General features: G+C 32.0%; 1 protein-coding gene across 2 annotated transcripts in view; it reads left to right on the forward strand.

Annotated features, from left to right (window-relative positions):
• Positions 1–16,120, forward strand: part of LOC118203465 (ATP synthase subunit b, mitochondrial-like) — an 80,752-nt gene that overhangs the window by 50,887 nt on the left and 13,745 nt on the right. For both annotated transcript variants that reach the window (XM_085821525.1, XM_085821529.1), the window contains exons 3-4: positions 4,319–4,568; positions 9,866–10,057. In XM_085821525.1, the coding sequence (XP_085677651.1) occupies positions 4,319–4,568; positions 9,866–10,057 (442 nt within the window). The remainder of the gene's footprint in view (positions 1–4,318; positions 4,569–9,865; positions 10,058–16,120) is intronic.

A 16,120-nucleotide genomic window follows, 5' to 3' on the forward strand; every position in this document is an offset into this window, starting at 1 on the left:
CACGCCTTAGTTTTGTTAAAGTCTCACAATATCGTGCCGCATTAATGGTTTCACCTCTGGGAAGAAATTCAGTAAGCAAAATGCCTTTCCTATCCCAGAAGACAGTGCACATGGTTTTTTGTGATGACATTGTTACTTTGAACTTTTGTTTTTTCGGAGAATGAGTGTGTCTCCACTCCATTAATTGTTGTTTCGATTCTGGTGTGAAATGACTCGCCCAAATTTCATCACCTGACACAATTTGGTTTAAAAAGTTTTCTCCCGCATGAGAAATGTCAGAGCACTACCAAGTCGCTTTGTTTTGTGAACATCAGTGAGCATTTTTGGAACCCATCAGGAACACAATTTGCAATAATTCAAGCGATCAGACACAATTTCGAACAAAACAGTATGTGAAATTTGTGAAAATGCCTCTGAAAGAGTTGTCATTGTGAAGCGTCTGTTCTCATGAATTGCTTCATCAGCTTTCCTTACCAAATCATCGGTGACAACAGAAGGCCGACCACTCCGATCCTTGGCGTGGACATTTGTTCGACCTGCATTAAACATTCTTACCCACTTGCTCACCATTCCATCACTTATCGCATATTCACCGTAAACTTCTGTTACTTGACGATAAATTTCAGCCGGTTTAACATTCCGCGCGTTCGAAAACTTTATCACGGCACGAATCTCACAGTCAGTGGGAGAACTAATTGTATTAAACATTTTGAATGTGCACAGCAAACTGAAAACACAACATAGAGCAACCAAAATGGCGACAATTGAAAGTCAGTGAACAAGAAAGACTAGTGTTCATGCGCGAGACGCCTATTACTGCGCTGCAACGGCGCTAGAATGAAACGGTACTTAGTTTCCGAATACGCTACATAATACTGCAAAATATAAGCGTAAAGCTGATACAAATTTCTCTCAAAATAAAAAAAGTTCCTCAGCACACGAAACATTTTCCAAATACTGTAAGTTTATCTTGTGAAGAGCGAATATTTATGTTTTTTCCTTCGGACCTTAACAAAGTTTTTTCCTTTTTTTTTTTACAATTCATTTTGCCATCATTCGATGTTCTTAACACAATTCTACAAAGCAGAATTCCATTAATTCATGTTTTACAATCAATTATTTATGATCTGTTTAAAGACATTTTATCAAAGTTTGTAAAACCAGTCTTGTGTTCTGTCTTGTAATTCTATATATGATGTGATGTTATGGTGTTCTATTATGGTGAAACAGAAAATCAGAAGAAAGATGAAGATTTGGTAATAGGAGCTGCAGCTACAAAAGTAGCGGAAGAACTTTCAGAAGGCAAAAATAAGTTTTATCTTAATGTTAGAAGTTAGTTCTGTCGAGTATGTGATTACATACCACATAAATTTCCAGTCAACAATGAAGTGATTTTGCATGCTAAAATTGCTGATGTTTCTGCTCTAGCAAATGCATCTTTTCCTGATATAAGGTACTTTTTGAACAGATTTCCTCTGTTACTTCATTTAGTCATGAAAGATGATGATATTGATTTTGCCACTGATAATATTGCAGTCGCAATTTTGCAGTTTACAATTAGAAAACTGGAATGAAGTTATAAAATCAGCTAGGATTGACACCCAGTGGAGTTTAATTGAAAAACTGAAAGGTGCTGATGAAATTTTAAAATATAGTGAACTGTCTAGAATTATGTTGGCCATCTTGACAGTCCCCATAGTAATGCAGAGTGTGAGAGGATTTTCAGTGTTGTTACGAAAACGAGAACTAAATTTAGATCAAAAATAACGATGCAAGTGATAAAAATGTTTTTTTTTTTTTTTTTTTTTTTTTTTTTTTTTTATGTTTAACGTATTTTTATGTTGTTTGCATTTTAGAATTAGTAACTATTTAAAGTTAATTCATTATTGAAAACTATATTTTTATCATTTGAAAAGTCTTTTTAACATTGTGAAAAATCTCCCGATTTCTTAAAAAAATCTCCTGATTTTTGAGTGTCATAGGTTGGTAAGTATGCATTGTGGTGTCAATTTTTTTTAAATAAATGTATGCCTGTAAAATCTTTTTATTTTTTATTGATTTTAAATTGTGCATACTGTCATTATTTAATAAATAAATTATAATCTGAAATTAAAGCTTTCATTGGGATCTGAAATGAAATTTTTTTTTTATTTCATTTTTATCTTCTGTGGGAACATTATTAAATACACTGCTGACCATTAAAATTGCTACATCAGGAAAGCAAAGAGCAGAATCTTTTACGTACACAATATAATGAGAGGAAGGCATGATAAATTTGGTGATGATTTTGGGATAAACAAGTGCAGAATTCAGTACACATAGCTGCCATCTTAGGCAGCAACAATGACTATAATCTAGCTGGGTATTGAGTAAAACTGAACTTGAATGACAAACATGGGTGTTTCATTCTATGTGGCTTTAACTCTGTGCTAGAATGCATCAATCATAGGAGTGGCAGGCCAGTTTCTCGGTAACCCAACACCAGATATTCTCAGTGGGTGAGAGATGTGGCCCGGCAGCAGTTGTACACTCACTCTGTATCAAGGAAGGTCAGAACAGCATGGGCAATATGCAGTTATGCATTATCTTGTTGAAAGAAGACACTACCCAGGCCTCAGAGATAAGGCACATCTACAAGCATTAATATGCCAGAAATATAATGCCGTATATCCACATGATCGTCTGTGAGAACAAAAATGACCGGGATGTGTTCCCGTTAGTACCCCATACCAGCACACCATGTGCTAGTCTTGCATGATGATCATTAATGCAAGCTGGCTGTGTTCGTTCTCTTTGATGCCTCCATACATGGATATGACCATCATGTTACTGTTTTCAGAATTGTAATTCATCTGAAAAGATGATATGGTACCACTCTTGTGCCCAGTGTCATTATTTGCTGCATACTGTAAGTGCTATTTGCCACATACTGTAAGTTCATCTGTTTCTGCTGCAGCATCAAGAGAAGCTTCAGGAATGGTTGCTGTGTTGGCAGTCTGTGGGGCTGTAGACATTTGCTGTGAGCAGTAGTTTACATGAACCAAATTCCTGACTCAGTACATGATGTGAAGTGCTGGATTTACTTATAAGCTGCACAAGATATATCTTAGCGCCTCCAAAAATTGTACCATATCCCTCATAAAGATCCCTCTCATATCTTGACTAGCTTAGGATCTCGTCAAATCTAAATCCGGTTCTGATGATGTAGCAGTATGATCTCGTAAGGCCGAGAGGACATGTTTGTCTTCTTGAACATTAACAAGCCTCAGTAGTCTAACTGTTGTTGAATTTCAATATGTGCTGGTAAGAGTTTCTCCTTCATACACAAGGCATAACCTGACCTTTACACAAACAACCTGATGTTCAAATAAAACTGAAAGGCATGCAGCAAGAAGGGCCCAGCTCCACTTTGGTAGATTTTGTGTTCATGGGTCTTTTTTGTTTTAAAAAAAAAATCATTTTTTTGTATTGAGGTAAAAAGCCATTGGATTAGACGTAAAAAATCATTTTTACTAGCACTTTTAATGAGGAAAAACATTTGAAATGCAAGTTAAAAGATGAATTTTTGAAATTTTTTTTTAACTTTCTGAAAATTAAAAAATGTGGAGCTGGGCACTTGTTACTGCAAACCCTTCAATTTTTAAATGAGAACTTTGCCGTGCAATCTTTCTATTTATACACAATGTAAATGACATTACTCATACCTCCTTTGTACGCATGTGCATAATGCTAATCATTTGCATATCCTAATAGGTAGTATCTTTCATACAAATTTGATATTTGTAACATGCCACCTGCATGGTGTTCTATTTTTGAAATGTATTTTATTTCTGAATGATCTGAAATGTATTTTATTTCTATAGGTTGGCTATGCCAACTAGAACATTTTAGGGCATGTACATGGTAATATTTTGCAGTGTCATTTTGAAGTCTCCTTTTTCACAGCATCTTCAAATTCCGTCACCTATTTGTTTATAGGTTGTACGTACTTTGATTTTTAATGTATTTTCTAATCCATTATCTTTTCTTTTCCCTTTCATTCTTGGGTAAGTTTTTTGTTTATGTCAAGTTTTCTAGGTATTGCATTTAAGGGTTAAACTGTACATTGGGTATCGCTGAATTTAGGGATTATTTGGGTAATATCTTCCTGTCCACTTTTGTGCTGCACTGACATACTGGAAAAAAAGAAACTTGATAAAGTTTTGATGATTTAAAAACTTTTATTCTTTTTTGTATATTAACTAGTATGCAGTTGAAATGTTTTCCTGTGATCTAGTTACTAGTACAAAAGTCTAAGACATTTTTTTATGCCTCCCAGTTTCCAAAGAACTGCAGCTACTACTACAACTACTGCTCCCGCTACTACAGATGTTACTTCTCCTGCTGTTGCAAAGCTTACTCCCACTGTGATAGCTGAGCAATGCAAGCAAATACAAGAACTGCTGAAGGAAGAACTTCCGAAACCGTACGATGGTCCCGAGAGAGACCATGTCAATTTTCCACGACGTAAGAGGGCCATCTATCCGGGAAAAGTTCGGATGGGTTTTCTTCCTGAAGAATGGTTCCAGGTACTAAGTTAAAAAGTTGTTAAAAAGATTATTTATGTAAAATAATGCAATGAAAACTTTTCATGTTATAGCAATTTTTATCTCATTTTTATGTGTAATTGTAATCAAAGAAAATATTTAATGGGTAAATTATTTCTATGAAATTTTTTATTGGTTTTTTTATTTCTTTGCATGGAGGGGGGGGGAATTGAAAAATATATTTTTCACTAATATTAAAACTTGGTCAATCTCTCTGCAAAACGTTATCTTAAAAACTATTGAAGAGGAGGTTCAAGATTGCTCCAAACATCTTTATCGATATTATGAAACTCTCTAGCCGCTGAAAGTAACTTGTTGAACCGTATGTGGGATGGGTCTTCAACCTACTCAACTACCTTACACTGATAGTATCCCGGCACCATCTTTGGCAGAGAGGTTAGACAAGAAATTAAAAAGTTCAAAAATTAGAGGCCTCAGGCCCTGACTCGATTACTTCAGAACTTATTAAAAGTGCTGCAGGTCAAACCATTGAGGAAATACGTCACCTCATCGAATCAGTTTGGAACCAAGAAGTTTTACCCGAAGATTGGAAGCTGAGCATCATCTGTTCTATACACAAAAAAGGAGACATTTTGGAATGTACCAACTACAGGGGAATCAGTCTCCTTTGTGTTTTTTTACAAACTATTTTCCAATATACTTTTTAGTACACTAGTAACTTATACAGAAAATATTGTAGGGATATTATCAATGTGGTTTCCGCAAAGGAAGATCTACAGCAGAACAAATCTTTAACATTAGGGAAATTTTGGAAAAAAACTAATGAGTATGGCATTGCAACACACCACCATTTTGTTGATTTTAAGACTGCCTACGATTCAAATAACAGAAAATATTTAATTGAAGCCATGAGAGAATTTGCAATACCTGAAAAACTTATAAATTTGGTCACCATTACTCTTACTGAGACAAAACTTAGGATTAAAATCCAGAATAATCTTTCTGAGCCTATTGTTGTTTCAAATGGGCTCAGACAGGGTGATGCACTGGCCTGCTTGCTTTTTAACCTTGCCTTCCAAAAAATAACAAAAAACTCCAACATTAATACTCGTGGAACTATCTCTAACAAGTCTGTTCAGATTTTTGTGTTTGCTAATGATATCGACATAGTCGCACGCGTTAGAGAGAGTTACTTAGAGAGGCTTTTACATCTTTAGAGGTTGCAGTCAGCAAAATGCATCTAGCAATCAAACAAAATAAAACTAAATACATGGCATGTGGTAATAATATCAGCCCCTATTTTGAAATTTGGAATTACAAATTTGAAATTGTTAGCAAATTTAAATATTTAATGCCTGAGATCCCTAGTAGAGTCACAGATGCTAACCGATGTTTTTTCGGTCTAAAAAAAAATACTTGAAGTCTTCACTAGCAAGAAAAATGGAGATTTAATTTACAAAAGCTTAAACAGACCCATTCTTACATGTTCTGCTGAGACCTGGGCAATGACAGAAAAAGCTAAAAGTATCATTTCTGTCTTTGAAAGAAAAATTTTGAGAAGTATTTTTAGTGGCATAAATTGTAACAATATCTGGAGAAGAAGAACTAACTCTGTAAATCTCTTAAAGAAATAGATATAGTAAAATATATAAGGATTCAGAGAACTAAATGGGCTGGCCACCTGTGTAGAATGGATGAAAATCGAGTAACTAAAAAGATCTTCTTGGCCAGATCGTTCGGCACCTGAGAAAGAGGCAGACCTAAATTTAGGTGGCTTAACTGTTTGGAAACAGACTTAAGAATTTAAAAAATAACCAATTGGATGTCCATGGCCAGGGATAGAAGAGTTTGGAATTCGTTTCTAAGGAAGGCAAGGGCCCCATCCTGGGCTGTCTGGCCATTGAAGAAGAAGAGGATAGCCACTGAAAAATTTGATTGTTTTGAATTAATTGAAACATCGGTAATTTCCAGTTAATTCATTTTTAAAAAAATTTCTGTGATTTTTGAAGTTATTGTAAATGTTACAAGGTTTCTTCTCTTTTGTGAAATCAGGGAAATAGAAAATGGTCAGAGAAAATAAAAAGTTTTTCCAGAAAGTCAGAATAGTTCCTATTAGTTCTATGTCAATTTCAGACCAATTTGAATAAATGCAATCTGCAATGCATCATGCTTTTGTGCCGGTGACTAAGCAGTAAAATTGATGAACTCTTGCTTAACCGTTGGTAGGCCCTGACTTCAAGCTTGGTTCAAAATCTTGGCAAAGAACTGGTTTGCATTACAGTTTTCACAGGTTTTCATGTATGTAATGTTAATATGAGCCAGTTGCCATTGAAATATTCTTCACAAAAGCAGCTCTTCCGTCAGGCACGTAGTCCTGATGTATTTTGCTATAATTCAATAATCCAAAATTTTAGGAAGGTTGAAAGAAAATAAATATGTTTTATTTATATTATATTTTAATTCTCTCAGATAATAAAAAATTCATGTTTTAAATAATAATTACTAAACAGAAACTGTTTCCCTGAAAAAGGAAAGCAAAGGAAATACTGTGTTCTTCATTATTCTTTTGTAAAAAGTATTTTATTCATCTTATGTTATGATGTTTATCATCTTGTATAGTCTGTTACTTTAAACTTTACTTTTACTTTTACTGTTACTTTACTTACTAATTAAAATTGGAACTTTGGCATCATTTTCCATCCCCAGATTGCCTTGTTACAATGGATGCAACAGATAGTTCAAGTTGTCTAATTATCATTCCCAGTCCAGTCCAGTTCTGTTTTGTGTATTTTGCTTTCGCAAAAAGTGTGCTAATGAAATCTGACTTGAACTTTTATCTGAAATGTGTTGGAGAAAATAAATACTGTGTGATAATAACAACACATATTATAATCACAAATGACAAGGGTTTGCAATGGAAATGCTTATTTTAAAGAAATTGATTCTAGTTCTTGTCACCTGTCTGTGAGCAATTTTTCTGCCTCTCTTTAGAGATATTACTATTACTGCTGATGCTTTCATTTGACTTTTGATAATGAGTAATATAAAAATATATTTTTTCCTAGTTATGTCATTATATTTCATAAAAAAATATGTGAAATTATTAATTTGTCCATGCTTTAATTTTATAACTAACATTGTTCAGTTTGCTCATAGGAAATCAGAGCAGCTGAATGTTGAATTCTGTGAAAACCATATATTACGTACTGTTATCTTGCACATATCATCATGCTAAAAGTGTAGCTGTTATTTTGGTACTTTGTGATTTTCTGCACCCACAAAAGATGTCAGATCATGGTGACTGTGACTTTGGGAAAACCATACATTTGCCTACCTTTACAGCTGTTAAATACTGTTCTTTTCATAAATAACAATAAAAAGAAGCATTTTATGAGTAAGAAAGACTTTGTTGGAGGGAAAAAATAAGAATATTTATATGGCTGATGTTTATGTTTTTACAGGTGTTCAGCCATTCTGTAATCATCAGAGATACATTGGTTGCTTTTCATCATTTAACTTTAACAAATATTACATTGGACTATCAAGCAAAGGAGGTATATCTTTAACGAGAATTTTTCTTTAAATTGGCTTTTGTTTATGTTAGCAGAGAAAAAAATCTGTGACCTATGCATTCAATTATCAAAAGTATTTTTCAGAACAGTTTTAAATGTTTATGAAGAATTATACATCAATTTCCTTTCATAGGCGGACATTTCGTCTAAAACCATCATTATATCCAAAGGTCTATTTCATTTTCAATGAATATTCTATTTGCACATAATATATTTTCTAACTTTTTTTAGAAAGAGTAATCTTTCACGTTTTCAAAAGAATAAGGGTATACTGGGTGTTGACACTTACAATGTAATAAATCTGTTTTCATATTTCATATATATCAGTGGTAAAGATGGCTGAACACTTGTTCCAGTAATGAAAACAATTACCCTGGAATATTTTCAAAGCAAAATTAAGAAAACTTTTTATGCCACATTTTGCATAAAGTATCTTCTTGTGTATTTTTTATTTAAAATTTGAAATTTTCTCTTTGAAAAAATAAAAAATCATGAATGGAGCAAAATTAATTCATGAGAAATAACTTTATAATGCAATAATTCCATCGTAATATAAAATAGTGGAGAAAAGTGTAATACAGTTTATTTATTCACAAATAATCCCCTCATATGCCTAAATTATGTACTGTTGATTGAGAAATATAGGTTAGTAAATTAAACTGGTTATTTCAATACTTTTTCTTTATCAATATTTTTATGGGCCCTTCAGTAGAGGGGTAAAGATGGCTGAACACTTGTAGCTCGCTCGGGTTTGAATCCCGGCTAAAGGGTTGGTTTCATGGTTTTTGTGTAACATAAATACAAGCCAGCTTACCTTAGAAAGTCTTCTGCGAAGGCATCCCTCCACCTTATATAGATAATTGTTGTGTGCTTTGATGTAATTCAGTAAGCGATCAAACCTGGAGAACGGGTTGATTACATGTGGAGTTTTCCATCAGGAATGAATATGGAAGCAATTTTCTCTTAAAAAGGAGTACACGAAAGCATCCATCCCTTTAAGGTATGTGCCTACATACGAAGCACTTTTTTTTTAAATATATAAAATTTTAATTAAATACACATGTTTTTGAGTAAGATGGGATATAAAACTATGAATTTAAATGGGATTTTATAAAATGTTTCATTAATTTTTTAAATGTAGGCAATATTTAGTAAAATTTTAGTGAAAATTTTCATTTACGCCAGATCTCCTATAATAGATTCTAATGAATATACTTCAGTCATCTTTACACAGTATATAAATATCATACTTACCTGTGTTCTGTAGCAAAAGATTTGCTGTACTTATAAAATTTTTTGAAATATTCAAAACTTAGTACAAAAACTCAAAATTAAAACAAAAAAATTATTTTTTTCAAAATACTGTCTAAAATCATTAAATAAATATAAAGACGTAAGATTTTGCTACAGAACATGATAAATAAATATAATATATAAAGATGAATAAAACAATTTTCAATATTCTAAATACATTTTAAGAAATTATCGTAATCGTAACGTAATTGTCAGAATAAGAACTGAGAGCTGGCTGAAAAAAGTCACTTGCCTTTCCATGTTGGCTGAAAATAACAGTCTGATGTAATTGTGAATGCAGTTGTCAAAAATACTCACCAGAAATTAAAATGACTACTAAAACTTGTACAGTTATGTAGTTCAAAATTATTTTTAACACTATATGTTTTTTATTTTACAAAGTTGACTTAACTAGAAAATGTTTCTTATACTATTAATTTCTTTATCTTCCAGTTCTTTTATAAGAAGACAGGAGTAACTGGTCCATATTTGTTTGGTACAGGTCTACTAACATTCTTGCTTTCTAAAGAGCTGTTTGTAATAGAAGAAGAATTTTCTACTGGAGTAGCCATATTTATTTTAGCTTACACAGCAATAAAGAAGTTTGGCCCAGCAACACGAACGTTTGCTGACAAATTGGTTCAGGTATTAATATTTTTTTCATTCTCTCAAAATGTTGCCATTATTTTTTCAAATAATAATAGTAATAATTGGAAAAGTCTTTTTTTAAGGTTCAATTTTCCAGTTTTTTTAGTTAATAGCAAACATAATTGAACATGCATGATGATTTGGTACACATAGATTTAAAAAAAAAGAACAGAAAATGTTTGTTGGACAGTTTTATTTAAAAATTTAAAATGTTATTGCTGTAGCTGACAAATCTCCTGGTTTTTCATCACAACTTCCTGTCTTCTGGTAGATCACCGAACCTGCTAATTTTTATTTTTTTAACCTTTACTAAGAAAACTGTTTCCCAGAAATAAATTAAATTTATTTAAGTTAATGAAACTTAAATTTTGCAAATTTCATTTCTCTCAGCCAAGTGACTTTGAGCATAATTTTTCTTATTAAATTTTATTTGATCTGATTTGCTTTAACCTCTTGAGTGGCATGACTTTCTTCATCCATTCATGAGTTTTTGTCAGTTGGTATATATATTAGCTTATAATTTGAAATATTTTGCTTTCTTACATTCTTTAATAATGTAAATATCATCTTAATGAATGGAAGTTTATGAAAACAGACTAAAAGAAGTAATTATGTAAACAGGTTTTCATAAGCAGACTCAAAAACCCATATCACTCAGAGGGTTAATCTATTGGAGACATTTTTAGAACATTTTATGAAGATTCACCCAATGTTTAATCAAATATGATTTGTGTTTATTATTTTTTTAATCAGGAAATGGTGCATTTTTATGTTTATCCTCATAATAAATAATACATAAATTGTTTGCCATTTTTTTAATGTATTTAAAAATACATATAAAAAAATTAAAAATAAAAGCCTTCCATCCTACTCAAGATTTTCTCAGTATAAAAGTATAAGAAAACTACAAAATGAAATTAGCCAAAAAAGCATAAAATTTAGAATATTTAATTAAATATTATATTTTACACCAGAGTCACATTATAAGTAGCTCTATAACCTGAATCATGCCTTATGAAATGAATTTAAGAATCGTTCTGAGATTGTGCAACATGAAATCCCTAGTTCTCCTGACATTTCCCCCTCCTCCCATTTTTTTAATTTGAGGATAAGACAATTCCTTTTAAACATTTGCTAGGAATGGCCAGATCGATCGGTATTTATTTACGTTTCTCATCACAAGGATGGTGTGAAAAATACACCACAAGAGAGCAACTGGTATTATTGCTTACAAGAAAGGGGGATATACACTTGCATTCTTCTATGCCTTCTCAATGATTCAAACCTGGGCCTATCATTATGGTTGTTATCTCTACTAAACACCACAACAATCAGAACAGCCCTCTTAAATGGTTGAAAGATGCATTAATTTTGTTTGTGCTGCAGTACAAAGTGTACTATTCAAGATGATACTGTATCATGCATATGTTTCTTCGCTGAAAATGCAACTTCTTGCCAAATGGTTGAAAGATGCAGAATTTTGTTTGTACTTCATCAGCAAGCTGACACTTTGCTGATGTCATTTTGTGCATTTCTTGCTTAAGAATGTATCCAATATCCTTTGATAGCCAAATTCAGCTATTACAGATTTCATGCTTCTGACATGTGTTTTCCATGAACGTATTGAATAGAGGGGTATTTTTGTCAGTATGACTGCTTTATTTATATTCACCTAATTAGACTGGTGATCAAAATTAACCATAATGAGACAATATTCTGAGTAAGTTAATGTTGCAATCAATGCCTACTGCTATAATTATTTATATTAGTTAAACCCAATTCAACACAAAATTGCACTTCTGTGCATACGTTAGGGCCAGAAACATGCAAATTAGGCTATTTACCAAGTGGTGTGGAATGGATGCATGTTGGAATCCCAGTCTGTAGTATTGTTTAAAATGAATGCTGTTTCTGAGAGTGATCAGTAGTTATGGCTCAAAGGCATCATTTAAGTGGAGGTCAAAAGTGGCGAATAATTGGTAGAACGATGCAGGTCAAACACAAATTGAGATCATCAACTGCATCAAAATAGAGTTTTCTATTGTTGTTGGCTTGAAGAAACTGAGAAGCGGCTACAGAAGATTTGGTTTTAGACCTTCAGGCTGCCACAGGAACTCCATTTAGCCATTCCTCTGCTATTGAGGATTAACAAGGTCGGACTGTGCGAGAAAACCAATGGTTTATGTCCCACTCACTCCATCTTCCAGGGGGCCCAATATCAGCTGGTGCCATCCTTATGTTCGATGGAGCCAAGATTACTGCGCCCGAGTATTGTTTACTGAGAATTCCAGATATAGTAAGATTCGTACGGTCCTTAAGAGTCCTTAGGTTTTTTGGAATTGATTTTTGGTCCTTAAAAGTCCTTAATTTTAATCATCTGAAATTTCTGTCTGTTTTTACGACTGTCATTTTGAGTGTGAATTAGCATTTTAGAGGAATATTTTTGGCGTTTCACTGAAAAATATAATATATATCTTTTGAATGAGTTTATAAGTTATAATTTGTTCCTGTTTCTAATATAAACATTGGATACTCAAAAGCATTTCGAAATTATTTCATTTTTTCTAATTAAGAGCTCTTAACCCTTTGACGCACGCTATATTATTTTTAAAATTTTTATAACTAAAAACACTAGAAATTGAATATGAATTAAAAAAAAATCTACTCCCGCCCATTAATCTGTGGGTGGTGGTTTCGCTGTGAAACCAGCACGCGTCTAGAACTTTGAAACTTACTGAGTTAGCAGGAAAAAACAACTTACCTTTTTCTGTACGCATTTCCAATGAATGACGAAATTTGCAAATAAAAAAAAAAACTGCATTTAAAAATTGCATCAAATATAAATTTTTTACTTTGTAAAATAAAGTATATCATCAGAAAAAAATTATAATTTATGTAATTTTTCTGCAGCAGTGAAAACATAAGAACGTACATAATAAGGAAATTGGGATAAATAGATAAAAAAAAATTTCAATAGAATATTAAAAAGCTCAGTAATTTTTTTAATGTCAAAGAACTAAGTTATTTTTTATGGAACTGTTCAAAGCATGTTTTATCTTTTTGGTATATGCACAAGCCAACACTGCATGATTTCACTACATTCTGCATTTTATTCCATGTTACATCTGCAATTCAGGAAGGACCTGGTAAATTTATATCATCATTTTCTGCCTGATCATAACTTTCATCTTCTATATTTCCATAAGCAGGAGGGAAGGGGGGTAAAGGAGTATTTCCTTCTCCTTCACTTTCATCCTCAGAGACCACTGATTCTGGATCTGAAGGTAATTCTTCAAGTAACGCTAATGCATCAGCTATTTCGAACCCTTTGTGAGGCATTTTGAATCTCAACAGTAGAAAATAAAATATTGGCAAAATGTTTTAAATTTAATTAAATTTTTGCGCGATTTCTATTTTTAATTATTCAAAAATATATTTGCAATTTTTTGGAACCACACAAAATAATTTAGAAAATCACAGTACTAGCATGGAGAGCAAGCATGTTGAAAGCAGAGAAAAATGTGTGGAAGCGAAAAATATTTTATGGGGGCAGGTGCATGTATTGTTTGGTAATACAATAACTCTGTGATTTCAAAACCCCTTATCTATATCCGGGTGAAAATAAACACTTCTATTTCAAAGCAGCAAACATTACTATAAAGAGCAGTGGTTTCAGGGCGTGACCATCGAGCCTCTAGGGGAATGTGAGCATTGTAACGCAATGCTCTAGTGGGGCAGTGGTCGCGCCCTGAAACCACAAAGGAAATACCATAAATATACACAGGTTGTTTATATATGCAATTTAATTATTGCTGTATTTTTATTGTTTATGATAGAAATAATGATGTGCAATAAAAAAAGTTTTAATTTTAAGTCATTAATATAAATAAAAGGAAGTTATTTTTTCTCACTGAAAATGAATTTTAAAAGGCATCCGATTTAAAATACTAAGACCTAAAAAATGTATAGTTCTGCAGTAATTTTGTGTTATTTAGAGGTAAAAGATAAGTAATCAATCGGTTTTCACTCAAACAGTTTGGAAACAAGAGCGGGAAAAATTTTGAAAATTGGTGGTTTCAGGGTGCGACCATCGTCCCTTAAAGGGTTAAACAATTTTTTGCTTTTGGGGATGTTAATGTTTTATTAAAAAGTTTTAAATTTGGCGACTTATCAACATTTTGGGGATTTTTAAAATCAGTTTCTATAGAAAAGTTTTGATTCGGAGGTCTGGAAAATTTTTGACGATTTTTTTTTAAATAACATAAATTGAAAATCATTAAAATAATGGTAATATATTGAAATTATATTTAAGAAATAACATTAAAATAAACCATTTTTATTTTTTACTGTCAAAATAAGGTGACATTACTTTCCATTTTGGCGACTTATTGTACAATATTTTGAATTTGAAAAATAAATAAGGTAATAAAATGCTATAAAGCACAGTGTACAAAACAGTTCTTAGCAAAAGCAAAGTAGCTATGTAATTAATTAAAAGTGTCTTCTTTTTAATTTTTTTCATTGTAAGTTTTTCCCATGTAATTATCTCAAAATATTCAGAATTCACAGAATATGCTTCAGATTTCTCTATTAAATTAATTTTACAATTTTTTTACCTAAAGGAAAAAATCTGTGTTTTGTTTTACAGAATTGGTAAAGGCAATTTTTCTTTAGGATTTTAGACATTACAACAGTTTAAAAGGATTTGAAGGCAAGTTTGGCCCGTGATTCTAGAAGATTCCAGAAAGATGTGACAAAATGAAAAATGTCTTCATAATATTAACACATAATGAGCGTATTTTACAGAAAGATTGCGATTAATTTGATACTTTTTGAAGAATTTTTGTAAGAATGATAAAAATATAATATTTTAATGTTTTACTTCTGATACTAGAAGTCTTTTTCTTAACATGTTTATCTTCCCTTTATTTTCTGTACTTTTCACTAGATACAAGCATGGAAAATATCAAAAATTCTTCTGATCTTATCACATGGACAGGCATTTATAGAAAGGAATTTTTCTGTTTATGGAAGAATTGAAAACTTACAATTTAAAAGATTCATCTTATATATCTCAATGCATCATACACAGGGCTGGCGCTAGGCATTTTCCTACCTGATGCAATCTATGTGGGTCCTAAATTCTGAAATTTTTGCCGATACTACATTTTGTTGATTGGTGTGTCACTAAATTCTTAAAATCCTGCCAAAAAATTTCAGTCCTTTCTATATATCATTTCATATTTATTCTGAATGTCCATATTACTAAAGAAATGAAATTAGCAGCTTTTTCTATATGCTCAGAATGTATTTAATTTTTTAGAATAACGGAAATCCCTAATTAAATCCAAAAATTCTAAAATGAGGAGGAAATGTATTGAAGAGAAAAACTGAATACGTAAAGATGAAGAAAATTATTCTTCAAAGATATGTAGTTATTATTATGTAAATTAACCAGTTGTTTATATAATTATAACTTTTCCTCTCCGTTTCCTCACCAGAATGTAAATCAGTTAGACAGTTTCTAAATTGGAAATATTTCTTGAATTGTAAGACAGAGTGTGTTTCTGACCTCTGCTTGCACGCTGCATTAGTTCCTGCCAGCTCTGATAATTTGTAATTAGTCGTCTTTGTGTTATTGTTCTCAACATTTGAATTTATTACGACAATAGAGTTACTGAGCCAGCATAGATTCAAATTAAATTGTGTAGTCTTGGACCATTAGTCCACATCTTTAGTTTGACTGTTCCTGTTTAATTAAACCATGAGCTGTAGTTGATTTTATTAGCTTAAAAAACGTACCTTTATGTTCTCATTTCTTAAATAAGAGGTTTATTTAAAACTTTATCTGGTTTTGTAGGTAATTTCAGACATGGCACTAATTTGCTTTGCATCTGACAGGGGTTTGGGACTATTTAACTTTTACCAGATCAAGTAAAACCTCATAGGTACATTACCAAGAGAATGACAAGTTAGGAGATAAAGCAAACAGAAACTAGCTAGAACATTAGTTTGCATATTGAGCAATATTTTCTAATTGTTAGAAAAGATGCTTAACAA

This window comes from Stegodyphus dumicola, chromosome 1 (assembly GCF_044657685.1).
Source record: "Stegodyphus dumicola isolate Sdum_Otavi_A_Nest chromosome 1, ASM4465768v1".
Classification (NCBI taxonomy): Eukaryota; Metazoa; Arthropoda; class Arachnida; order Araneae; family Eresidae; genus Stegodyphus; species Stegodyphus dumicola.